General features: G+C 40.1%; 1 protein-coding gene across 1 annotated transcript in view; it reads left to right on the top strand.

Annotated features, from left to right (window-relative positions):
- Window positions 1-508: 508 nt before the first annotated feature.
- Window positions 509-27,113, top strand: part of LOC309670961 (bifunctional heparan sulfate N-deacetylase/N-sulfotransferase 4) — a gene marked incomplete at its 5' end in the record, with an annotated part of 84,789 nt that continues 58,184 nt past the window's right edge. Inside the window, one exon of the mRNA XM_082482104.1 lies at window positions 509-1,489. Coding sequence (XP_082338230.1) covers window positions 509-1,489 — 981 coding nt within the window. The remainder of the gene's footprint in view (window positions 1,490-27,113) is intronic.

The raw sequence follows: 27,113 nt of genomic DNA, 5'->3' as shown, positions 1-27,113 counted from the left end.
GATACATGTCCTCAAAAAGTTATGTTTAGACTTTATTTTTATACCCTAAGAATATGGGAGAGCTATTTCATGCAGCTTATCTTAATACATCAAGAAAGCAAGTGACACTGAGTGCTCCTTGAACTGTTCGTAAACTTCCTTCTTAACTCAGATTACCAGTATCAATCACTGTCTTTAGTAACGTGTGTTTTTAATTGCTTTATGGATTTAATTTTATTTACTCGTCTTTTACTTCTTGTTGCAGATAATGTTAAGAGTCCTGTTCATTGATTATTGGCAGCGGCCGCATTCTGAGAAAACCTCTTTCAATTTAGCTTTCCGGATCCTTTGACTTCCCACTCCAACAGCTCTATAACCTCCCCGACAGCTTCATAAATGCACTGCAATGGTCACATGAATGTCTTGGGAGGGGAACTGGCACCTCCGCATCTCCTCATTCCTATGGCACTTTAGGAAGAGAGAACCAAAAAAGTGGCAAGTCCAACAGAAGTTGGAAGTCCTGCGAAAGATGAATCTAATCGTGAAGCTCCGCAGAAGTTTCAGAACACTGGTCATTCTCCTGGCAACCTTCTGCTTGGCAAGTATCGGCATTTCTGCCTATTACCTCTACACTGGCTACAAGCAGGAAATGGCCCTGGTGGAAACCACTGGAGAAGCAGAGTGTGAAGACCTTAAGCTTCTGCCATACAGGTCTGTGGAGCTGAAAACAGCTAAGCCAATTGATCCGTCTAAAACTGATCCCACTGTCCTCCTGTTTGTGGAAAGCCAGTACTCCCAGCTGGGGCAAGACATCATAGCCATCCTCGAGTCCAGCAGATTTCAGTACCACATGGTCATCGCGCCAGCTAAGGGGGATATTCCCCCTCTCACAGACAATGGAAGAGGAAAATACACGATTGTTATATATGAGAATATTTTAAAGTATGTATCCATGGACTCATGGAATAGAGAGCTTCTGGAAAAATACTGTGTGGAATACAGTGTTAGCATAATTGGTTTTCATAAAGCCAACGAGAACAGCATCCCAAGTACAAAACTGAAAGGATTACCATTACATCTTTACAATAACGTAGCCCTTAAAGACTGTGTGGTGAACCCTCAGTCTCCCTTGCTGCGCATTACCAAAGCACCAAGGGTTGAGAAAGGTCCACTGCCTGGTGAAGACTGGTCAGTTTTCCAGTTTAACCATTCCACCTACCAACCTGTGCTTTTAACTGAACTGCAGACCTCCAGACCGCCCCCTGCGGCATTGCCAAAGGCTGCTCTATATGCAACCGTCATCCAAGACTTGGGGCTTCATGATGGGATTCAAAGAGTCCTTTTTGGAAACAACCTGACTTTCTGGTTGCACAAACTGATCTTTATTGATGCCATCTCTTTCCTCTCGGGGAAGAAGCTCATGCTGTCCTTGGATAGATACATTCTGGTTGACATAGATGACATCTTTGTTGGGAAGGAGGGAACGAGGATGAACATCAACGATGTGAAGGTAAGGCAAGAGTTGGGGGTTACCATCCCGCGCATTATATATATATATATATATATATATATATATATATATATATATATATATATATATAATGTGAATGGGTATTTAAAAAAAGAGAGACAAAGTTTGAGAAAACTGGCAAGCTCCATTTCCTAGTAAAGGCTGAAAGTGCACAAAAGTAGCTAGCAGATACAGAAACCATAACCTGGTGTTACTTTAAAAGTCTGTTTACCCACATACATACAGAGATACATTTATGTACGTGTAATACGTTGATCCATAGAGATGGCCCCATACAGTAATGCATATAGTGAATGTACTAGCTGCCTCTTCTTCTTGTTGTGCTCAAGGGCTTCACCCAGAGCACCTGGGTACCAAAGGAGACTTTTTACACCTCACATAACAGAGATCTTTCTTTAAACTGGATAAAAAGTTCTCTGTTTCTTGAGCAAGTTTGCTGCTGAGATGTCTGAGTTTTGAGATAACAACCTGTCTCACACTGCATTAATTTGTTTTTCCCTATGCACAGACAGATGTACACATGTATGTATGTGGCATATATAAAAAATACCATTTAGAGGCATTTTCTATATAATTTCTTTCACTGTTTCTGAAAAGTAGAACAGTAGACAATGATTGCCTTTTTAAATCTCACATAACTATTGCTATACTTTAAAAGAACAAAAAAAGCAAAAGGGGAAAAAAAGCCTGGAAAAGTTAGTCACATTTTGACTTACAAGAGTTAGCAGGATAATTTTCATTAGCACACTAGCAGGTAAGCTTTTAACGTTACCAGTGACAGGATAGAAGCATAGCCTACACTTTAGCAAACGATGTAACCATCTGATATGATGAAAAGCCCACAGACTATTCTTCGGGGGATCTTATTTTCATAGTCTGTAGTATCCAGGGGCAACATTAGATTTGCTCAGATTAATTTTCAAAGAGATGTGCAACTTGGAAAGAATAGACAGAACTCAATAGCATGACAGTTATTTCCTTGCAATTTTCCACACGTGGGAATCATCATATTCAGAGATTAGTGCAAGTTCCTAAGCATGCAACATCACATTCTCAAGCCTTTATTCTAGAGAGTTTTTTTCCTGTAAATACTGCAATGCTTTCATGATCAATAAGCAAGCCTTTTGTTTTTGAACACAAATTTCTGTTTTGTTTGTTAATTCTTATTTCCATTTCTGCAACTTCTATATTCATCTGCCTCCTCATCCAGATGACTAGGAGAGGTATCAAAACACCCAGCAAAAGCAGCAGTGTCATATACAATTAAAACAATTTTGCAGATCAGAACAGTTCGGGTAATTCTATTAGCCAAACCAGGCGCATGAATGCGCATCAGGGCTGATTTCTAGCACCAGGCACTCCAAGTGCCTGGTGTCTTGAGATCTGAGCACTGCGCACAAGCTCAGATCAAGTGCTCTCTCTCCGGAAATATATGGTAAAATGCTCTGAGAAAAGGCTTGTATACAAGAGGAAATTAACTGAAAAGGCAATTGTGGAACAAGTTTTGCAGCAATAGCTTTCCGCCTGCACATTTTTGAGAGCATCTTTTTCTGATGTGGTTTGCTCCACTAAGGAAGTCTATTATTCTACATTGGTTAAAGAACCCCTATTACTATAAGAAGAGCATCCGTACAGAGTCACTTGGAAATTCAAATCATACTTTTGACTGGAATAATCTCACTTGGCAGAAAAAAAAAAAAAACCAACAAGTCCCCTCCTTTATTATCTAGCCATTGACAACATTACTAGGCAAACCTTTCCACCTGTAGTTGGCAGAGCAGCCGTGCTTCATTGCTTATTCTAGGAGACACGGCAGAAAACTCCAGATCCAGGGGCTTGAGTAGGAGCTGGATGGCAGAAGCATAGGTGTTAAAAGCATTCAGCATCACTTCTATATGCTGCACACATTTACCCCTCTGAAAACCCAGCAGTCCACACTGCTGAATACCTTGAAAATTACAAAAGAAAGCATCTGTTAGGGTTCAGACTTTTTTTTTTTTTTTAACTATTTTTTTAAAGGAATGTGTGGTGAGTCTTCTTTTTGTGGATTATGTTTGAGTCAAGGTATGAAGGGAAGCTTTCATTCTTCCCATGTTTCTCCAGTGCTAAATTAGCAGCCCACTTCCATCGCAAAACCACCGATAGTGCCACTCTGGGGATAAATCCCCTCTTCACCTCAGGCAAGAAATCATACCACGAACACAGGGAGAAATCTTTTGCAGGCGCAGGCTCAGAACCAAGCTTCCCATTGAGAGCTCTTTTGGAGACAATAAAAAGTTTACCTCCCTTTTAGACAACGTTCCATGTAAATCAACTCTGCAACTTGACCATCCATTGATATTCTGTCCTTAACATCATGGTTTTCATTTCAAATCAGTTACCTGGTACAGATTTATTCCTCAGGGTATTTCACAAACACTTGGTACACAAATCAGTCCATTCTGTAAGAATGGACATTCCCAGAATACATTAACATTTAAAACAGGATGCTTGCAAATGAACACAACACCGAAATCAGAGCGTACTTTGGTTAGTTTACAGTAAAGGATAATTACAGCCAGTTAGAGAACAATCTCCCATGTCACTTGGGGAAGGAGGCAATTAAGAAACCAGTGGGCCTGCTGTAAGGCAGATCAGCTTCTTTGCTTGAAAGGCAAAAAAAAAAAAAAAAAAAAAAGCAAGGGGAGACAATATTTAAGAGGCTGATATTTAAGCGATGTCAAAGTGTTGCCATGCTTTTTGAAGCGGCCAGCTGCTCTGAGAGGGTTGTGTTTTCACGGCAGGTGAGAGGCCATTTCTGACACAGAAAGGAGATTTAGGGGCAGGTTGTGCTTGTCCTGTACTGGTATGATAATGTGGAAGTGTGGATGGCTCCGACAGGTAGAGGGATTAGCACAGGCTCTGCATGTTATTCAACAAGCACCTGACAGAATTTGGACCACCTCCTTTCCTTCCTGAACTGCATATTACAGGTATATTTAGCACCACAAAAAAAAAACCAATAAAACAAACCAAACCCCACCGAAAAAAAGACCAAGAAAACCCCAGTCCACATTTATAGTGCCATGCACCTCAAAACTCACTTCATCCTGTCCCCTGCAACACAAGTTTAAAACATCAGCATCACCAATATAAAAGAAAATACTTGTTATTTATACAGTGCTTCCAAAAACAAGAGAATCATATAGAGCAGCACTTGTAACGAAACAGTTTCTCAACACATTACAATCCACTGCATTGCACCACGTCACTACTTCTCCGATTCCTTCAGTTCTTAGCATTTGTCACTGCAAACCGTGAATTCACTTTGCAGAGTTATACAGACTCTCTGTTAGGCTCTCCTAAGGTGCCACACACACCCGTGTCCCTTGGGAATGCTTTCATACATGCCAGATTCCCCAGTGCGCGCAAGAAAAATGCAAATGAACAGTTACACACCTCCTAAACTGTATGAAAAATACACCTAAATAACATCACTCAGTTATAGCTCTTAGGCATTTCCTTCCAGTGACCAAACGTATAATAATCGCCAACCCAAAGGACACATGACTAGAAATGAGTCTTGTGGTAACAATATTTGTATGTGACAATAAAAAGACAAGGAACGCTGTTCCTGTGTAATTACTTCCTGCAACTCAAATGTTTTTATCCCCTCACAAAGCCATTTCTCAATTAGGCGCTTCAGGGGTATATATAGTTTATATAAAGTGTGGCATCAGCTAGAGGAACAGAGATTAGAGAACAGAGTTATTATGGGCTCTGTTTACCGCAAAAGATCTCCTAGTCCCTTGTATTCTAGAAGTTTTGCAAGGTCATATCTGCCTAAGTAATTAAACAGGAACTCAGCAGAGCCACAGAAAGCTATTTTCCCAAGCTTTGCAGAGATCTATCTTGAGCCTAGCAAGCCTCTGCAAATGAATTTCACCCTTTCCCTCCTGCCAATATGTTATTTCACTGCTTGATTTTAGAAGGCAAAAAAGACTCAAAATTTCATCAGTTAATTTACAGAATTACTGAAGTCGTGTACTTGCAAAATATATTGGTCCTCAGCCACACAACACGTCCAAGATCGCTGGCATTAGTGATTTAGTAAAAAAGACTAGAAAAGTCTGGTTATGCTGTGTCTGGTATGCCATACAGAAAGAATACAAAAAATTTTACCTTGAAAGTTTCCTTTTAACTGAGGCACATTACCCAAACAGGTAGTAAGAACATGCTAAAGTGGTCTTTAGTGGTCTATAGCATGAGGTAGTGCAATATTTACTCACCCAGGAAGAGCTTGATGCAGCGACCAGGGCTTTTTCAACACCTTTCACAAATACACTTTCTATCATTAACTCAGAAACCCCTGCAAGATCACAATACAAGCTAAGGCTCTTACTCTTTAATAGATAAAAAAATAAAGCAAAACAAAAAGCATCTGCCTTTCATTTTCTACCCTCCTCTTAACTCTTGCACTGCAGCATATCTTCCCTTCTAGAGCCTTCTTCCAGGTGGACTCTCTCAGGAGCCACCTGCTTCCCTCTCTTCCCCCACTCCCCCAGCTGGAGCTGATAATCAAAGAGAAACTGGTGGTCCCAGCACCATTATATCACAGAGCTGTTTTCCGTAAAAGCTACACCACCCTTTTCTGTATTCTCTCTAATTACTGCTATAAGGGCAGGAGCATCCTTGTGCTTTCTGAGATACCATAAAATGGTGAAGCAGTGCTTGGGAATGTCCTTTGTGTTACTGTTGACTGCAGTCCCTCCTTCTCCTTGCAGCAGCAAGTAGCCCATCTGCATTCTCCCCCCTTCTTCCGCTCTAAGCTTCAGTCCGCTTACTTCAGTGAAAATAGGTTAGTCTCTGACACCTCCTCCCTTCCACAAATCTGCACTTTGTCTTTGACCTTCACCATCATTAAAATGCCTTGAACACTTAAAGGCTGTGATTCCTTGCTCATTTTAGTATTTTAAAGACAAGAATTCATGTTGGAGTCGCATCTTTTCTGATAATTCCAAATTAAAGAATACTGGCTCAGCAGGAGGCTGAGCTCAATAACTGAATCTCTCCAGCCTATGCTTTTTCTGATCTTTCTGCAAGGACAATTGCTTTCAGGTAGAATAATTAGACATGTCTGGGCCACATCACCGGGCATGCGTCAGTACAAAACTGCGGGTGGGTAAAGCTCTCTGTGCTGCCGTGTGCAAACCCTCCTCCCTGTTCATGCAAAGTCTAAATGCCCTTTGAAAGAAGGAATTTAATAAACCATTGTAGACCAGTGCTTGTTCCTACTTCAGTTCTGCTGGGATGCCTTACCTCTCGTGCTCTTTGGAGTTAGCAGTACGGACCCAAGCCAGGATTGTGCCTGAGGAAGCTCTATTTAACAACAGGCAAGAACGCATTTCTGCATCTCTTTGCAGCATTTGGTATCTAGTGTCACAGAATATTCTCAGCTTTCTGTAGAAATTATCCAGGAGTGGTCAAGACTAGAATTAAAAGTCAGGCAGGATTATCATGGATACCTGGATTTCTAACTCGGGTTTCTGAAGAGTTTCTCGATCCTATGCTCACACCCAGCTGTAGGGAAGATTACAATGGAAGTTACAGCAGCCCAATGCCTCAATCTGCACCCAGTTACTTCCAAATGTACTCAGTATCAACCCCCAAAATCCCCAGTGCTTGAGCAAAATTTGAAACTCCTGGCGCTATAAATAGGCACTAGAAACAAATCTTTTTTTATTGTTCCTTCATCTGCGGCTTTTTTCTTCAGCAGGAGCTGCAAACAGCAGTCGCTTCCTTGCTGATAATGTGAGATACAATAGTCATCCCTACAGCCTTTTTAAAATAATAAACTCCTGCCAGTAAAGTAACCACACCAATGGACAATGCAGGGAGAAACTAAAACCAGAAGATGTATGAGCCTAGGAAGCTAGAGGAGACAGCCAAGTATTCGTCATTATAGGCTGTGTTGCCCTTATGTCACCTTTGAAAGCACTTGAGAGTGGCAGTGAAGAACACAATGAAACAAAATTCTGGAGTTCCCACTTTTGAATGATCTTAAAGACTTTAAGAATGAATTTAAAAAGCAGCTGAGAAGGCATTATAGGAAAAATTTAATAATCAGACAAGCTTTTTAAAAATGGGAGTGTCTACTCCATTCTGCTTCAACAGAGATGACAGTTCATTCAATATTTTCCTTGTTCAGGTCTCCTGAATCACCCAATTCTTTCTGCAATAATTTGAGTGTTGAATACCACTCAAGTGCCTTGTCAAGCTACATCACACAAAATGTTCCATACTTTTTTTTGTTTCAATAAAGCCTGATATTTCATTTAGAATTTCAGTACTGATGTAGTTAAAAACCACAATTCCTTTGCCATCAGCAAAAAATTTATTTTTCTTCTTGGCAGCTTGGCGGATTGACTGTCTATCCAAGTACCCTGCATGAATTATAATAGATTTGGGGTTCTCTCATCTGCCAGGTTTCCCACTGAAGATATGGTGGGTCTTGACAGTGTTTTATACAATCTTGCCAGCAAAAATTTCTGGCAGCTCTAATTTTCTAGCTCTTTCTTTTCATTAATTTAGACAATTATGTTCCTTCCATGTGTCCCACAAATTAGAAGAATAACTCTATCGCATGGTCTAAGCAAGATTCTCCTGAATGTTTGAAAACTCACTCAGTGTTCTTCTGTCCCAGAGGGCACACTGTTTTTTTGTGTGCAGGTTTACAAGACTCCAAGCAGTGCAATTTGATATTGTTTGTACAAGCAACACAGAATTATCACAAATCTGGACGGGTTTTTTCCCAAGGAAAAATGTTTGAGCTTTCACAAACCAAGCAAATGAATTAAAAAAAAAAAAAAAAAAAAAAAAAAAGAAAAATCATCTTTCGTTCTTTCAGCTTTTTAACTAGCTGTAAGAACTCAATAGAACTTAATGTTGAAAAAGATTAACAGTTTTGAAATTTAAAAAAACAGCACAATACCTTTTAAATTATAGAAGGGCAGGGTTTTTTATTTATTGGTCTAATTCAGAAATATCTAGTACTCACAACCTGTGCTCAGCATCACTGGCTCGTGACACATCCCTTTGTTTCTGCCTCCACTAATTTCCTGGATTTGTACTGATTTCTCAAATCCTTTCTCCAAAATAATTCTGAAGTCATAAGTTGTAGCATACTGGAGTATATTTCCAGGATGTATGTGTTACTCTATTTAATTTAGCTTCACTTAATTTAATTTAAATCATTTTCACAACATTTAGGGAATCTGTAGAAGCCAAAAACCATGGCTGCTTTATATCAGCCTCTCCAGAGGCCTACATTAACCTGAGTTTTAAAACAATGCATATTAGTGAAAAAGGAGCAATAACAGTTGCTTCCTGTATAGCAAAATCACACTCTATGAAATGATCAAATACCTTTCTAGAAAGACTAGCCAATGCAGACGTAAAAAGCAGTCATAATTATTGCCTTAAAAGCATTTGATGCAGCAATAAACACATTACCACCACTGTCATATATAATGCAGTTACTTTTGTAGCGGTTTTACTTAAGTAACTTTAAATATGCCTTTGTCATCCAAGTGTGAGCAGAAGAATCAACACTTAGAGCAAAAGCTCAATTTAGTATCATTAGCATTATTCAAATGATTTGAAAATGGCAATGCTCAGGAAAAGGGTGAATAGATGGAAGGATGGACAGATGAGATAATAGAGAAAATCTCAAAAAAAAAAGAAATTTGAAATTTAAAATATTAAGCAATCATTATCAAGGCCTTTTCTGACCACCTCTATCATAATGTAGTATGAAAACAACTCTTTGTCTGTGCCTGGTTTCAAATTCTTAGACAGATTACAGATATCTATGTATCTCTCTATATATACATATATATGCATACACTCACACAAATTAAATCTTATCTTCTTTGTCTCTTGTATGAATATGGCCATAGACCCTTTCAATTAATACTCTTAATTCTAATGTTATACATCTCCACCTGTCTTCTTTCCATACAGGCAGAGTAATGTAAGGTCTTTTAGGTAAAAGTTACTAAATTCCAGTTTACACAGAGGGCAGAGTCTAGTAAGAGCTGCACCTCAAACACTGGACTTGGTGTCCCTCTAAAGTGCAGAATTTCTTTCTAGTAGATGGACACTGTCTATTAATTATCATTCCTGAAGGTAAACATCACATGCCAGCATGTGGAACTTCAAAACCAGTGAATCATGAGCAGATTACGCCGCCTTCGGTCAAAATCTAGGATGTGACCATTGCTTCTAGTGAGCTGTGCATTCATCTACAGGAAGATTTATGCTTTTCCCAAAGGGCTGGACAATTTTCATCGGGGTTTCCTTTTCCTCTGGACGTATATATATACGGAGTCCAAATACTTTTACAAAGACATAAGAACAAATGACCTTCTGACTCCATCGTTCAACATGAGTCATGTGTAGCTTGGAATAGTTAGAATGAGTCATATATTGCATTCAGCAGAGTTTGTTGGAGAATAGTGCTTTGCATACAAACACATTGATTCATCTGGAGAAATTCTCTTCGCAAGAAACTATTTTATTTAGGAAATTTCATATGGTCTGTGTGTAGCTACTTTAATAAATAAACAAACAGAATGATTTCATTGAACATTTGAAATTGTGACAGTTTGATATAGTTATTTCACCACTGAAGGGGATGTCTGTGCATCAGAGAGTTTATTGAGGTTTTTTGCAATGATCATAAGCACACACACAAAGAATCAAATTTGATGAGAAAATCATCCTGCGTTTTATGTTTATGTCACCAGATAATATTCTGGTGACAGGCCAAGCAAAAGAAGATAAAATCGTGCAAAGCATTCAGGGTTTGCTGTGAAAGCACAGGCTGTAATAGAACACTATATGATGCATTGTGGTTTTCCATCAGATGCCGACTAGTTAGACCTGATGGTCAGTTTTTGACCTAGGACCATTGGCATGGCAACTCTCCAGCCCCTTGTGGAGACACAAATCAAGGCTCTCCAGCTTAAAACCAAGAGCACCAATGGCAAGTGATGGGTAAACCCTTCATTATTTGCTAGTGTTTAATGGATCTCTGGGGAAGGTCTGGTAGGTACACCTGTCATAGCCGTAATGCCAGCTCCTGTGAACAGGTACATATCTGGGAGTCTTGGGCACCAAATAGTGTCTATCAGTCTCTCACTTTATACCAGACCCTGTGGCAATGCAGTATTGCTAGAACTTTCAAAGCATGATGGTAAGAAACTGCAGATGGTTGACTCTCCAGATGCCAGTCTCCAGAATAAGGCTAACATCTGCACATGCCAGCTTAGCACTGCACCAGCAGTACTGAATGCTGAATTCATCTATATTGTCAAGTTCTAGTACACGTTACAGCTTCAGCTGATTGTAGAGGGTTTTTTTTGTCATTGCCAAGCTATATAGCAGGCTGAACCAGACACACGTGGGAGATCGCCTTGTTCTCCATTACCATGACAGGTGCATGGCACTGCCAGTGTCCCTGGAGGAGAGGCAGCCCGTTCTCTGTGCTCAGAGAGCAGGGCAGTGCTCGCAGCCATCAGTATAAAGCTCTTTTTCAATTGCCTCAGTTGTCTCTATGTCGTTGTTGGGACGGACACGACACTGGACATCAAGTTGCAGCAATCCACCTTCTCTATTTAACAAGCAGTGCTTTTTTATATTCTTTTACCCAGGTGCTTATCTATGCATATATTCTAGCATTCTACTTTTGCCCGATACGCTCTCACATCACTCACTGTTCATGCTCTGGTCAAAGCCAGGATGTTTGCCAGCCCTTATCTTTTTACTTAGCTCTTCTCAGGACTCCCCAGTCTCTTCAAGCGTACATGGATATCTGCTCAAGGTCAATGTTAAACTTGCATTCTGATCCCTCGGACCAGCCGAGGTTTCCCACATCTCTGTATTAGGATCGTCTGGGAATATTGTACCAAGACACACAACAGTGCTGATGTTAGTTGGGGTTAGCAGTTTGCAGCACCCCTGAAACATCATCCATGCTCATCTGAACTTACAAAATGTGAAAATGTAGACACCATATTGCCGGGAAGTTCCTGAAAAATCTTCCTCTTCCCTAGACTCCCAGAGCCCCCTTGCTTAGTAATTTTATGAGACCACTTTATGTTTTTTGCTGTGTGCTGCATGCATGCCTGGAAGCACCCGCTGAGGGCGCATTTCCCAAATGCAACCCCTTGCTTTGCTATACAGGGCACCCCACCTCCGTTGGCAGAGATCGCTGTTTGCTGCCCCGTTCCTTTGAACCCCCTCACAGCAAGACTCTCCCTTCTTTCATGGTTTTTGCTGCCAGTACAGATCACTCATTCACCTGGTCAGGAGAGTTCCTGCTTATTTATTGCCACACACATGCTAGCAGCAACAAGGTTCTCCAGTAAATCCCACCACTTCTTCATTACCAGTCTATTCTCAGCCTGGTAGCAGGATGCCGACATCAGTTTTAGCTTACCCTTCATTTTCATTTTGTGGCCTTCAATGTCTTATCCATACACTTATTAGCACTGCTATCTACGCATCCCTTTTACGGCGCCCGTTCTGAATGCACAGTGGTACCCTTTCCAAGTGATGTATACAGATGTAGCACAGCTTTGTATCCAACTGTAATCATTTTCTGCAGGCAGCAAACACAATTACTATATCAATACAGGAGGTGAGAGAAATAAAACTTTGTTCCTTATGGGCCAAATGCACAAGGTAATGTTTCTACAGAGATTTTCTTAGGGATAGGAAGCAAAAGTAATTTGAGGACTACTGCCCATACAGCATCACCACCCACAGAGAGGAAGCCACACGGTTCATTTTTATTCTAGAAACATTGTCCTCATAACATAATACTTCTCCTTACAATTAGTCTTCTATCTGTGCCAGAATACGCAGTGGTCCTAAAATCAAGGTTTCTAACCCTTTATGAGATTCATCTGCATAGGACTTCACAGTATATGTGTCTTTTCACTTATTAAAGTTATATGTCTTTCACATTCTTGATTTTACTATTGAATATGACATTGTAAAAAAAAAACCTCACTAGTTCTACAATAGTTACATAAAAATGATTTTTTACTGCTATTAATACGTTTCTCAAAAAAAAGCACAAAATAATTTTTCGGTCTCATGGGCAATTATATTACTATAAGACCACTTGGTGATTTAAACATGTCATTTCATGAGGACAAAATTTCTAAATTTGTTATGGAAATATTAAATATGATAAATGAGAATCACAGAATGGCAGGGGTTGGAAGGGACCTTCAGAGATCATCTAGTCTAATTTCAATAGCTAGAATATTTTATACAGAATATTATATAAAAGTTAAGAATTTCTCTCAAGAAATGTTAGGATGAAAACAAAATAAAACTTTAACATTAATAGAATTTCATTTTCAAAATTAACAAGAAAATGGAAGTATAAGTTATTCATAATTTCCTGCAAATCAGTATATTAGTAAAAACACTGGAGCTTTCTGAACAGTGTTTTTGTTCATTAGGATTTGATTTATTGCAATGCATTGCATATATTAAAGATTTTTGATTTAAAACTCCAGCATTTATCATTGATTAGTATAGCATACGATAAAAAGCTCTTGTATTTCCAGTTAAGGTTGGCACAGAAAGACTACTAAGGCAACGTGGTGTCCTTCAGATCTGAGAGTTTCTGTAAGAGGGTCTTTGCCTGTTTAGAGTCCAGAGTTTGTCTTACCCAGGTCTGTTGTCCAAGGCCACGGAGCTCACAAGCCTTGTTCTGTGGATACGTTAAAAGTATACGTGGATGCAGTTTGGGAGGAAAAGTAGTTTCAGCAAGTTAAAGTTCTTGAAGTTGAGTGGAACTCTCATTTTTTTCCTAATTTGGTTTTTGTGAGACAGGGTCTCCTAAATCCTGGATTCCTTTAAAAAAAAAATCTCATTTTTTTGTTTAATAATCAGTAAGATTTATGACAAGCTAGAAAAGGTTAGAATAGCCTGTTCCTTTCTGAGGCCATTAAATTTGAGCGGTAAAGCCATTATCCCACCTCTGGCTCATTTTAGAAAAGCAGAAGCAGTGCCCGGCTGTTGTAACGTTCACCTGAAAGAAACTAAAGCCTCCCAGCCCCAAACATACTCTTTTAGCAAAACATAACCTCAGTGATAGTCTTTGATGCTTTCTTGAGGAAATAAAGCCACAGATTATTATTTGTCCCCTCCCTTCAGGAGCACAAATTATAAATACCATTTACCAAGCCATGACAGTTTCTCCAGCTATCTGTAGACCTTACTTTTTTCTACATTGTTGTTCTTTTTTTTTTTTCACATTGCCATCACTCTCTTAATCTGTTGTTCATGTTTTCATCCAGACAGCACCCAAACAGAAGTGGGATCTATGGCAGGATACACACTCAGCTTCTCTAGCACATGACATCCATGCTATTTTTAACACTTCTGATTGGAGAAGGCTGAATGAGTTATCTGAGAGAGTTTAAATTTTTTAATTGATTTAGTTATTTAATTGGCATTTTTGCATCTATTGTTTTAAAAAAAAATCACAAATTTGATATATTAAAACTAGCACCTACTTCCCAATACTTTCTGAGCAAGGTATGGTGAAATTAAAGAATTAGAGATTAGGATTTTAGTTTTCCTTCCTTCCTTCCTTCCTTCCTTCCAGCTTGTTTAGCCATGTATCCTTGGACTAAATGGATAAAAAATCCTTCCAAAATGGCAAAGTGGCAAGGCAGGGGAAAATGAAGTTTACATTCTTATTACAAGATCAACTTGGGCTGCTCCAGTAAAACAGTTTCCCATGGCAAAATGTTGATTTATTAAATGCAGAATGTTCCACCGGAATGTGATTTAAACAAAATTAAATTCTGCCAGCTCATCTGCTCTGGCAGGCTCAAGGAAAAGTGGACAGTTTGAAGAATATTAAAAAAAAAATTTCCAAAAGATCATAATTAAATGTAGCTTTGGAATTGGTGAAAAAATGCAAATAATTCACACTCTGCTGAGAGACTTTTTTAATATGAGAATATCCCAGGAAATGGATATTTCAGGTTTTTACCGCTTCTTCATTTTATGTAGAAGTTGGAATTATTAATGTAACTTTTACATTACATGTTAAATCTAAAATATCAACGTTTAAACAATTTCTAAAAGTTGTCTGAATATTATACTTGAACTGCCTTGACTGAATCAGAACGAATCAAAGTCATGGGCTTCAAGGACCTGTTTTTCACCCCAAAACATCAGACCTTCAAGTGAAGGCTGTATAAAGAATGTTTGAATTCACATTTTTGACAACATACCGCATTTGCTTGCCTTCCCCGAAACTCATGAAATATTGGCTCTTAAAACTGTCAGTGATTCTTGAAAGCACAAGTGCTTTTTTGGTTGAGATCCAATTGTTTTAACAGGGTAAATCTCGGTATAATTTTCCATTCCCTGGGTTTTTAAACTCCTCAGAAGTCTCTCGGTCTGTACATTAGCCTGCTCATTAATAGTGTAGGTACAATGCCAACATCAGGATCGTTTTAGTTAATAGTAGTTTTGATATTGATTGCAATATTGAGGGGGTTTGGCGTCAAAAATATCCTCTGCAGGAGCAGCTCCAACTGTGATCTCAGGGCTTTCAAGAGGGGGGAGGCCACCTCTGGGGTGCCTGTGTGCTGCCCCCCACCCCATAGCCATAGGCACAGATAAAACAGGTATAAGCAAAGAAGACAGGCCAGACCTGTTAGCTTTGCCTGGTTTATTGCTGGGAACATGCGAGGAGAAAAAGAAAGGCAGGAATCCTAGATGGGAAAAGGGCCGTGAGATGCCATGTGCAGCAGGTTGTACAGGGGGAAAAGCAGCGTGGTGAAGAACAGAACAACACGGGAGAGAGGTCTAAGGGATGAGGATCAAAGCGGACCCTGGATCGGGGCTGTGCTCTCTCCATTTTCCAGTAATATTTAATCCCTAAGGGCCATACAAACTGAAGACCTCCTTTGTAATAATATTTACTGCAGGTTTTTCAATAAATTAGCTCAAATGTTTGGAAATTAATTGAATATACATGGATAAATAAGCATTAATCTATATGTATCTATAATTAATAGAGACTAAATACTCTCTAATCTTATTAATTTAGGGAATCTTTAATGGAGCTCCAGGCATAAGTATGAACTGTGAGGCTACGCTCTGTGTGGTTAATAATAACGCATTTCTTTAAAAAAAAATAGCTTCAGCTGCAGAATATGAATTCTTTAATAAAAAAGCTCTGCATGTGTCTTCCTAGTAACATATCCCAAGATTTATGTGCATCATAAACAAATATGTCTGTGGTATTATAAAGTGTAATTCCACTGTATTTGTTATTAGGAAAGGGAATAAGGTTTCCCATATGCTTTCACTATTATTTCTCTTGTAACTGGGAACATGCTGGCAGTACATTATCAGGAAATAAAAGCTACCCATCACTGCTGTAAATATCGCAAGGTGGGTGTTACAGAGCAGCTCGATGGTAAAGACCAGAGGGATTTTACTCTCACCCTTCGGGCAGCAGGTACGTTTCAAAGCTCAGCAGCAAGAGGCAAAGCCTCAGACTAGTGACACCTTGGCATTTGTTTGCTTAATGTAAGGGAAACATTTTGAGTTGATGATACACACATGAATTTCAGGAGTTTAGGATGATGCCGAAGGGAGGCTTAGAAATTTCCAGAGATCAGGATCCTGTGTGAGAGTTGAATGTAAAAGTACCTACATTCAACTTACTCTCTGTCTCTCCTGGAGGGTGAGAGGAAATTCCCTTTTCTTCCCTCATCTGTTGATAGCTGATACTACAGTGGACTAAGCCATAGGGGAAAAGAAAGTGTCTTTAGAAAAGGGAGTTTATTACTCTTTTACCATTATTGTTACAGTTTACGTTGGGGGCATGGCCAGCAAGCCCCTGTGTATTGCACTGCGCTTTCTCCGAAGGCAATACAAAGTCCATCCATGGACAGGAGGGTACAACAGGGCAGCACGGTGCTGGTTGAACACCCTTTGAGTGTTTGCCAGGCTAGAATAAAATTGCTTGAAACCATTTAAACTGACTAAGTGTGTTGGCAGAAAATGTTCGGCTGAATCGTGTACTTTCATAAGTACTTGTCCTCTCTTTCCTCTGTTGCTATATTGGACAATATTCTGTGCTATGCCAGAATAAGAGGATGAGCTTGTAAATGTGAAAAGCCACAGTTCATTGCAATATATATATATATAGAGAGAGAGAGAGACACAGTTATGTGCCAGTAGGTCTACACGTACGCAAAAGGCTGGGAAGAGCTCACTGTAGGACCGTTAAAACCAGTCTTCTAATATTCAAACCCAGCTGCTGTTCATCATATATAAATATTCTGGGTTTAGCAATTTCAGTGGCTGGTTGCTGGTGCTATAGCCTTCGGAGGCAAAGGTTTGAGGTGTGCTACACCCAGCAGAGGACAGAAGGGGCAAAGAAGGGGGAATTTAGAGCCCGTAGAAGAGCTTGAGGAATGATGAAGATTTTCCACAATGGAAAAATATCACCTATCTTTTAGCTAATTCTCACCTTGCAGTTGCAAATTCTTATCAGGATTTGAATGTACACCTTGTCAAATAATCCCATTTGGGCAGCAGAGCATTAGCCAAATAAAACCTATCAGAACAGTATTTATGATTTTAAACAGCTATTCCCATATAAAATAACATTACGGCACTCCCCCACAGCTAGGAGAGTAATAGAACCTCTCACTTCAAAAATGAGTGGAAATTTAGTGTAACACCTATAATTAAAAGGTTGATACTTTGCTGAACATTTTTCTCAGTTTAATGATCCTAAGTTACACGGAGTCATACTTTAAACTGCAAGTCGCTACCCCGTTTTCAATGGGAATATTTAGAGAGCAAAGTACTGCCTATTAATGACTAAGATCAAAAGCAACTAGATTTAAAAGTTAACTGGCTCAGTAATGCCACTTCCTGCCTGCCACCAAAATGCACGTGAATGGCTTTGAAATAGGAATATTTTTGAAACAAAAACCAAAACAAAGGTCTTCCCCGACCTTTCTGTGCATCTTTTGTTTTCTGAGATAATACTGTGCAAGCATTTCATGTGCTGGTGAGCTTAGCTTTCTTCATTGTTTCTAAGTGCTAGAAACTTATTCTCCATAAAGATTGACAGCTGGTGTTCTCATGTATGTGAGAACAGGGAAAAAACAAACATTTCAACTATTGTGAGACTTATCAAAGGATCACAAACATTAGAAACATGATTTTCTCTGTATTATTATTGCCATCAGACATTATTACACTTGGAAGACATACTCTTCTTCTAGGGTGCAGGCTGAATCTTTCACCAAAAACTATTCTCTGTGGAAGGCTCTATATACCATGGGAATGTGTTCTCATACAAATGTTAAGTTGGGGAAGAGAATAAGAAATTCCAAAATTACATTCCCATTCTCTTCCAAGCAGCCAAGAAAATATGTCATAAAAGACATCGGTAAACACTCTCTGATTAAAAATGCTTGCTAGAAATGTTTAGTCTTCCTTCCAAATAAATCACTTTGTGTACTTAAGGCATAGCACAGCATTCATCATGTGTAATTTAGAAAATCAAGGACGAAGAGCTTGAAGACAGCGCAAACATACCTTTCTAACAGGAAATACTTCACAGACGCATGATGCTTGGGGAAATTCAATGCATTCCAATACCAAAAAAGGTTGTATGTCAGAAGCAGTTTTAGAAGCCCTGGGGATAAGTCATCCCTGTCAAGAATGATTTAGCAGTATCTAGAAAGGGATGAGCTCCATCAAACGGCAGGAAATTCACCCAAAACCTCTTTTTCTCTCTGGTGGCTGAAATTCCCTGCCAGACCTCCCACTGATGGGGCGAGGGAGCAGCTACTGTCCTTGCTCAGGGTCTTCTCCAGAGCCCAGCAAGCCAGCCAGTCCTCTTCCCCACTCAGGGGGGGCTTGGGACATGCTGGCTTGCCATGAGCACCTACACAAAGTTATGCTGGGAAAGCCAGAGGGGACCATTGGGATAATTTGGTGTGACATCCTAAATAACACAGAGCATAGAAACTCATCCAGTGATCTGGGCATCCAGCTTCATCTGCCACAACCAGCAGAAGCCTGGACTTATCTGCTGCCTCCGGATCTGCCTTGGGTTGTGGTGCCAAGTAGAAGGGCTCCCTGTTATGTGTCCTTCCTAGGAAGTCACTGGAAGAGCTGAAAGACTTCTTCATACTTTTCAACAATCCCATCGTACCACTTGAATTTCTCAAGGGTGCAGTTTGTGTTTTTTTCAAGTCTTTAATCCAGAGTGATCTGAAAAAGGACAATACTTCAGTTTTGCTCTGAGTATAATTTTCCCACTTTTTGGAAAGGCGTGGTATACTTTTTAACCATATATCTACGACCTGAACATTTCTTCTGGCTCTTACACAGATTTGTTCTCAATTTTACTTTAAATTACTTAGCTTTATGAAAAAAACTGGATCCTCTGAAATGGCTAATTTCAATTTTGTCAGTCTCGTTTGGTGAGTAGAAACTTACCATGGGTTTTGCGATTTTGCTTTGGATCTTCCAGCTTCCTTCTCTGGAAAACTTACTATGCTGTCTTCAACCTGGCAAGGATAATAAAGCAGTGGTAAACAGGAGGATTTTCTGGGACCGAGGGATTTTGAACCCGTCCTCGAGGACAAAACAGGCTTTATCTCCCTCTACTGTAAACTTGAAGGATGTGGGGGTGGCAGAAGCAGTCTGACCTCTGGTAAAAGAAATGAGCACGGCATAAAGCAAGAATATTTGCCTTGCAATTCCCTTTTCATTTTACAGAAAATTCCAGTGCCAGTTAACAAGCACAATCAAAACACTGAAGTGAGCTCCCTAGATAACGCAAGACAACGTCACGAAGAAAGAAGGGTCAAAAAAGTTAAGCTCTGCTAGACAAATATCAAACATCTCAAAAATATTAAAAAGCAGAGTTAATCCTAGTGATTATTAAAGTGCATCCTCGCCTGTCAAGATTTTGCAAACTCCAGTTTTCAGAATAACTGACAAAAAGATGGAAGTCTCCACAGCACCGCCAGGGAAAACTGAGTGATGAGCTTCCTAGCGAGCCATCCTTTTGTTCGAGAAGAAAGAAAAACGTTGCACTGGCACAGATTTCTGTGAGCCTACTCAATTTTAGGGGCTCCAGTTACACTTTTTACAGGCAGCAGCCAGATGTCTAATTTCAACCCACTGAGGATAAAAGGGACCTATAAAACTAACAGGTTGATGAAATACAATTTGGGCTTTCTGTAAAGCAGAAGCATTCCTAGATCATTGGAAATAAATGCAAAGAAGGAGACTGTGATACAGGTACGTTACTTGCAGCACAGTCGAGAAATATTCCTCAAGAATTTAAAAGACGGCCCTTTCCCACTCTTAAGGAATATTTTACTTTGCCCCAAAAGAAGAGCAGAAAATGGTTTTATGACTTTGCTTCAAGGTCTGCTCTCACTTGCAGTGCAACTAAGTGTGACTTTTTCTACCTGTTCGGGATCTACCTTCCTCTCCCCCATGTACAGCACAGTGAAATAGATGGGCAAGGCTAGGCTGGGAATGGACATATGCCTGTCTTGCTCCCACCTGTCTCCAAAGCTCCTGGGAACACCTCAGCACAACCATCGGTGTTTATGGAGTCTGCAGGGACTTGGGTTTTTGTAGCTGCTGGCAGAAGGCAGAAGTGCTGTGCCTGCCCGGCAGCCGCTCTGCACTGCCCAGGGAAGTGGTGGAGTCACCACCCCTGGGAGGTATTTAAAAGACGGGTAGACATGGTGCTGAGGGACGTGGTTTAGTGGTGGACTTGGCAGTGTTGGGTTAATGGTTGGACTCTCTGGTCTTAAGGGTCTTTTCCAACCTAAATAATTCTAGGATTCTATGGTACTCCTCGGTATCCCATTAACTTAGACTCCCTGGTTTCTGATTTTTAGGGAGAAGGTGGGCAATGGACAGACTTGCAAAGGGGGGAAAAATAACAGACCACAGATACAGCTGGTGTACAGATGCTAGAAGTGATGTGAAAGGTACATGGAAACAATTTGAGTGAATGATTTGAGATTCCCATTACATATTTAGAAGGGGTTATAAGGAAAAATAGCAATTAACAATAACGACAAAATTGGAAAAGTTTGTACACTGAGCATATGAGTTTAAAAATAACAGTTCACAAATAAAAAAGTGCTGAGGAGAGACATGTTTCTGCTCTGTCCTCCTGCATTTGGATATTTTGGACATTCCCATTTTTTAGCACTTATGGCTGGAACAGAGAAATAGCAACTGCTGTGGTTTCCTTGTTCCCCCTCCCCCTCTGAAAGTTGTAGAAGGCCTTCATTTAAACATATGGAGGTACTCTCTTAAAGCCACTAGTTATATCCATCATCACACAAACACGCCTATTCTGAAAACTGAAGGACAGACCTGAATTTTTAATATATCACCTCTGTTCCAATCTCTCTTTTATGATTGAATGTGTGTTTGTTTGGTTGGTTGTTTTTTTTTTTTTTTAAAATACTTAATACTACCACAAAGCATGTACATCAGTTAGTTTTTAAGCAGTAAATTTAAAGTAGAAATTTGAGATTGCTGATAGGAGTTCAGAATTTTGAGATAAATGTCCATGATGAGAATTATAAGGAATTTTTATTTTTATGGCAAGTTACCAAAGTAAATTATTTCCAAGGGCAGTAAAGGAACAGAAAACCTACTCTGATTAAACCTTAGTACATCCAAATCCATAAATTAAAGGATATAAATAAGGTAGCCTCCATTAGTCCAGCCCTTAAATAATTTATAACAACTGAGTGCCCACCTATAACAGGTTGGGGTTTTTTTTGTTGTTGGGTTGTTTGGTTTTTTTTGCTTAAAGAAGCAATTCTGAACAACCAAGAGACAAAAGAAAGAAAGATAACGTATACAACTAAAAGAAAATGTAGTTGTTAATGTTACTCATCCTTTACTATGTATTTGTATTGTACTAAAGATGGGGAGACTCTGATCTTTTTTTGTCACGGCCCAAACATTACTTGAGAGTAATTGTAAATATCAATCCCTGTGTTTCACTGTTAGGGACATGCAGCACAATGACTGACACCAATGCGGTTTGCTGCAACAGGATCACAATCGCTGAACATGAATTTTTTATTAACATACTATTTTAAATCTTGATGTTGTCCCTTTAAAGCCTCAAGATGGTTTTCTTGCTCAATACTTATTTGGGGGGGGGAGTGCTGGTGATTGATCAGAACTAGATGATGCCTCTGCCTTTCTGGCCTCTCATGCTAGCACTCCAACAGAATTAGATAGACAAACCCTGCCTGCCTCATGCAGACGTGGATATGGGGCAAGATGCAAGAAGCAGCATCTCTTCTTTCCTCTGTGCAGCTTTTGTACTGGCCAAGCAGAACTGCAGCTGTAGGGAGCATGGGAGCTGGGGCTTTTTGCTCTGTAGAGACCACACAACTGGGAAACAACTGCAAAGAGAAACAGCCTTCATCTCCATGGAGGGTTGGGACATTCCTCTTGGCAGGGGAAAAGCTCTCATGGCACACCACGCGGCAGGGCTGGCTGCCTCCATGCTGGGGGATGCATGGACCCTCTCCTTCTCCAAGCTGTCATTCCAAGCCTATGTTGGGTGTAGGCTATGGGCAGAAGAAACCAGCTTGGCAATAGGGCAGCATCCCGCCGCAGAGATCTGCCGTGAACTCAAAGCCTGAGGTGGTAGCGTATGGGACCCCAGCTCAGGAGTAGATCCAGACACGAGACAAATAGACCCTTATGTGCAAGGGGAGCATGAACCAGCAGAGAAAGTTGCAGACTCGATCTGTTTTTCAGATAAGCATCTCTTAACGAAGGGCTGCCTTTACTGACTCTGCTTAGAGGCAACCAAACCATCGCAGCTGAACAGATTAAAAGAGCCACCTTCTGAGTTCTCAAGTGATGTGATTAGCCAGTTAGTCATGAGTAGCTAGTAAATTTGGTGCAGTATCTCCCCCTTCATCCCATTCAGCTGAAACTAGCTGAACCTTTAACTGGAACCAGATGCATTCCTCTGTGTTGAATTAAATGCAGTTAGAATCCTGACAATTTTCTGACTTTAGGACTGAGTTACAAAATAGCAGTAGAAGTAGATTGGATAAATTGGGCATTCCACTCATAAAAGAAAAATAAATTCTTCTGCTTGTGATAAACATATTACATATGAACGCAAAACATGACCTTTTTTCTTGCTTCAAATAAACCCACGTATCCTCTCAGACCTCCCACTAAGACAGTTACACAAGGGAAACACTGAACAGACTCAAGTAATAGCTCTGTAATAAAAAAAAATAGATCTACAGACAGCGCTGGCTGTGTTGAACACCATCAGAGACCTTTCTATTAATTATTTATGTGGCATTGTAGATCAGTATAGTACTTCACAGAAATAAATACCAAAAGAAGTGAGGTCCCGTATCTCGGGAAGGCAGGACAACAGCCGAAGCCGTGCTTGCCTCACTGGGAGTGGCGAGGGCTCTGCAGCCAGCACCGGGAATTACACCGTCTGTATAATGCACTGGGAAAAAAGTGTCTTAAGAGGGAACGTAAATCTGTGAGGGTTGACAGTTGCCCATTGATCTGGTGCCTGATTAACAGCTATTCAAATCAGTTTTGGAGTAGGGTAAATAGTACAAGAGATTTCAAAATCCCATTAAGGATCTGACTTTAACCCCTAAACTCCTTCGAAAATCTAGCCAGTAAGTCAATACTGTGAATTCTTTATAATTCCTACACTATAATATTAAAGAATTTTCTACTGAAATTCTGTTATAAGCATGTGAAGTGGGCTGAAATCCTCACCACACAGAAATCGATGATTCAGCTTTGCTGAGTTTATAAATTCGGCACCGAGTTGTGTTTTAAGAAGTGCAGATACAGCTGATTTGATTGTCCCCCTTACAGTGGAAGTTTGTGCTCCAAATCAAAAGGTGAAACCAAGGAACCTGGAGTCCTGGTCTTGCAGTGTCCCTGTCAGTGATGTCAAGCTAGACATAATTTTTTTTTTTTTAATTCAGTTTTCCTATCACAAAAACAGTAGCTAGCTATTTCTAACCATCCTTATGATAGTTACTGTGATTATTACTATTTCATGGTAGTCATATGAAGATTGCATTGGCTTTGAAGATTGCCAAGACCACATCAGGCATTGTCAATTTTTTTTTTTCCTAGCATAGATTTCAGGGAGGGAATAGGAGCAGGAAGAGGCAATCAGAAATCACATCCCAACAGCAGCTGCTTGCAGTGGAAAGAAACATTGCTGAAAGTATTCTTTGCTTTTTTTCCTCTACAAATTTTCAGCTGGAAATCAAGAGCAAAACTACTACTTTGTAGTCCTCCAACTTTCCACAGACCACCAGCAAATTGCTGCATGGAACTGCTTGGGAATGAACCTCGGGGCTATATAACTGCAAAAGCATTAAGGACACGTTAGGAACAAAAATGAATAAATGCGTTAAAAGACTTCTTGGTATTAATAACAAGTATGTACCATCAAAGCATGAGAAAACTGTCTTGAAGTGAAAAATACAGGGAAAGTTTTCATCAAATCTTAAAATAATTTTGGTTGGAAGGGATTTCTGGAGGTGATCTAGCCTAAGCCCCTGGCTCAAAGCAGAGGTAACTTCAAAGTTAGATCAGATCATATCTCAAAGGACAGAGATTCCCCAGCCTTTCTGGACAACTTGTCCCAGAGCAAAAATCTTGTTTACTAAGCAGCGTATATAAACATCACCTACAAAAAGATTTACTGTAAAGAATATCATAGAAACATAGAATGGTTTAGGTTGGAAAGGACCTTGAAGATCATCGAGTTCCAACCCCCCTGCCATAGGCAGGGACACTTCCCACTAGACCAGGTTGCCCAAGGCCACGTCCAGCCTGGCCTTGAACACCTCCAGGGATGGGGCCTCAACAACCTCTCTGGGCAACCTGTGCCAGTGCCTTACCACCCTCACAGTGAAAAACTTCTTCCTAATGTTTAATCTGAACCTGCCCTCTTCCAGCTTAAAGCCATTCCCCCTCGTCCTATCGCTACGTGCCCGAGTAAGAAGTCCTTCCCCAGCTCTCCTGTAGGCCCCCTTTAGGTACTGGAAGGCCACAATAAGATCTCCCCGGAGGCTTCTCTTCTCCAGGCTGAACAGCCCCAACTCTTTCATCCTCTCCTCATAGGAGAGGTGCTCCAGCCCCCAGATCATGCTCGTGGCTCTCCTCTAGACATTTATGTATTTGCACATATTTTCTATTTATGAAGCATATAAATAAATAGTAGTGTGTATATAGTGAGCATACATATATTTTATGCACATACATGAAAGAAAAAACCTGCAGCAGTGGAATCATGACCCAGCACTAGGATCCATTCCCAAATGAATGATGACTTTGAGTAATGGCAAGTTAGCCCATTTTTGACAGGATTCTCCGTCATATCCCTTGGACGGTGATGGGGCAACATAACTTTGGCCATGTAGCCCTGGCACATCCTCCCGCGCCAGAAGGACTTCCTAGAATGAGTCTATGGAAATAAAATAATTCATGATGACAGCAAATTATAGATAAACTGAAAAGCAAAAATACCTAGCTTCCCTTCCTTCCCTTGATATCCATCCAAACTGCATGAAGAACTAGATCCTTGCTCATCTTGCCCTCCACATTGCGTAGCCCTCACAGACAGGCTATGTACTAACTTGGGATCACGTTTTCTTGGGCAGCTGTACCTAGCTGAGTGCCCCATAGGCTGGGGAGACCCTGGGCACCCTGACCGCAGACATCCCTGCCACAGAGATGGAAACCTGCAAGATCTTGAGTTTTTTGCTGGTTCCCAAAATTCACATTCACAATATCGCCTCTGGAAGGCCACATGTATTACCAGGAGCCTGAATAAAACATTTGGGCTTTCTGCTCCACGTTGGGGTAATGTTGAGTCCTGCAAATCTTGGGTCCCTCCTAGGCTTCTCCTGATGCTCTCGGACATGTTCAGCAACTTCTGGGAAGGTCCCCAGAACACCTGCAGGCATCAGGAGTTTGGTTCAGTTTTGCAGAAATAATGTTTAAAGCTGTTGGAAGGACATTTTGACAATTTCAGTTTTCACGCTGAACAATATCTATGTTTTACAAACTGTTAGGATTTTCCTCCAAAACCAGAGTTCAGGTTTTCACCAGCTGTTCTCACAGGCACTGGTCCCTTCTTTCCCAAATACCTTTCCTGTCTCTAACACTCTTACCTGCAATGTGAGCAGCTTCTCGAATGAGAGGCACGTGCACTGATGTATGTTAGCTTGCCTTTAAGATGGCAACCAGATATAAAATACTAGACAAAAGACAATTAATTCCTGTAATTAATCTTTTTTTGGTTTGACTAAAGTTTCCACTCTATTTTCAAAGAAAATGACCACCAATCCCTTTTACATGCATTTGTACACGCAGAAACACACAACTACATATACCTCTGTCTCACTACAAACTGCCTCCAATATTGAACACATTTGCCTCACTTTCCCTGATAAGAAATGCGAGATTAGTTTTTGTTGGCTCAATTAATCTGGCATCTGTCCTCTGTACCCTATAAATCATTGCACATGCAAAGAAGGGATCACGCTTTAGCAGTGGCATTGATCCACACACACCTTTGGGTTAGGAGTAAAGCCTCTTTAATTACTTTGGCTGACTTTCAGTTGGGGGGGATTTTTGGTTTTTTGATTTATTTATTTTTTTAAACAACATCTTGGGAAGACTAGTACCACATTTTAGCATTGTTATCACTTAGCTGAGATTTGGAGTTTTGGTCCCCAGAGAAACACCTCCTACCTCAGCGTGGCCTGCCCATGCTTGGCATCAAAATCAGAAAAAGTCATTCTTTTACCTTCTCTAAGGATTTGATAACCTCTACACTTTCCTTAGCCAGAGGTGTTTTGACCTTTAATTAAAAGGAAAATTTGTTGTCTTCCATTCAGAAGGCAGCAAATAATGAACTCATTAAAATGAGGTTAGTGTTCAGGCCTTAGAGCAATAAGAGCCGAAGTCTCATTAGCAGCTAACAATCCAGAACATAGCACATAAATAAACCTAATATGGCAGAGCAAAATGCCTTGGTGCATTAAATTTGAGCAGAATCAAATGTTTACAGTCAATGATGTCTGGGGCATGAAGTTTTAATGTACTTAATAAAGGAAAGCAAATTGCTTCCTATTAGGCATGAAATGTTACTGCAGAAATTGCCCCAAAAAGTTTATTATGTAAATGAAGGATAGAGTTATAATTAACAAGGACATAGCAGGAAAATATCACTTCTTAATAGATGCACCAATTATGAAGAATAAAGACACAGCAACTTCAAATCTACAAAAGGTAATTATATGGATTAATGTAAAAGACTGCTGAATGTAAACGCGATATACAGAAGAAACCGTATCTTGTGGATGTCACAGAAGCCTCATTTAAAAAGCAAACAATCAATAAGATAAAATGTGTGAGTTTTGAGAGATTCCAGGCAATTAAGATTTTGTATTTGAAAGAAAAGCTT

The sequence above is a fragment of the Vanellus vanellus genome, assembly GCF_965231255.1.
Source record: "Vanellus vanellus genome assembly, chromosome: 4".
NCBI lineage: Eukaryota > Metazoa > Chordata > Aves > Charadriiformes > Charadriidae > Vanellus > Vanellus vanellus.
The sequence above is the reverse complement of the archived record's forward strand: the minus strand, read 5'-3'. Positions and strand labels throughout refer to the sequence as shown.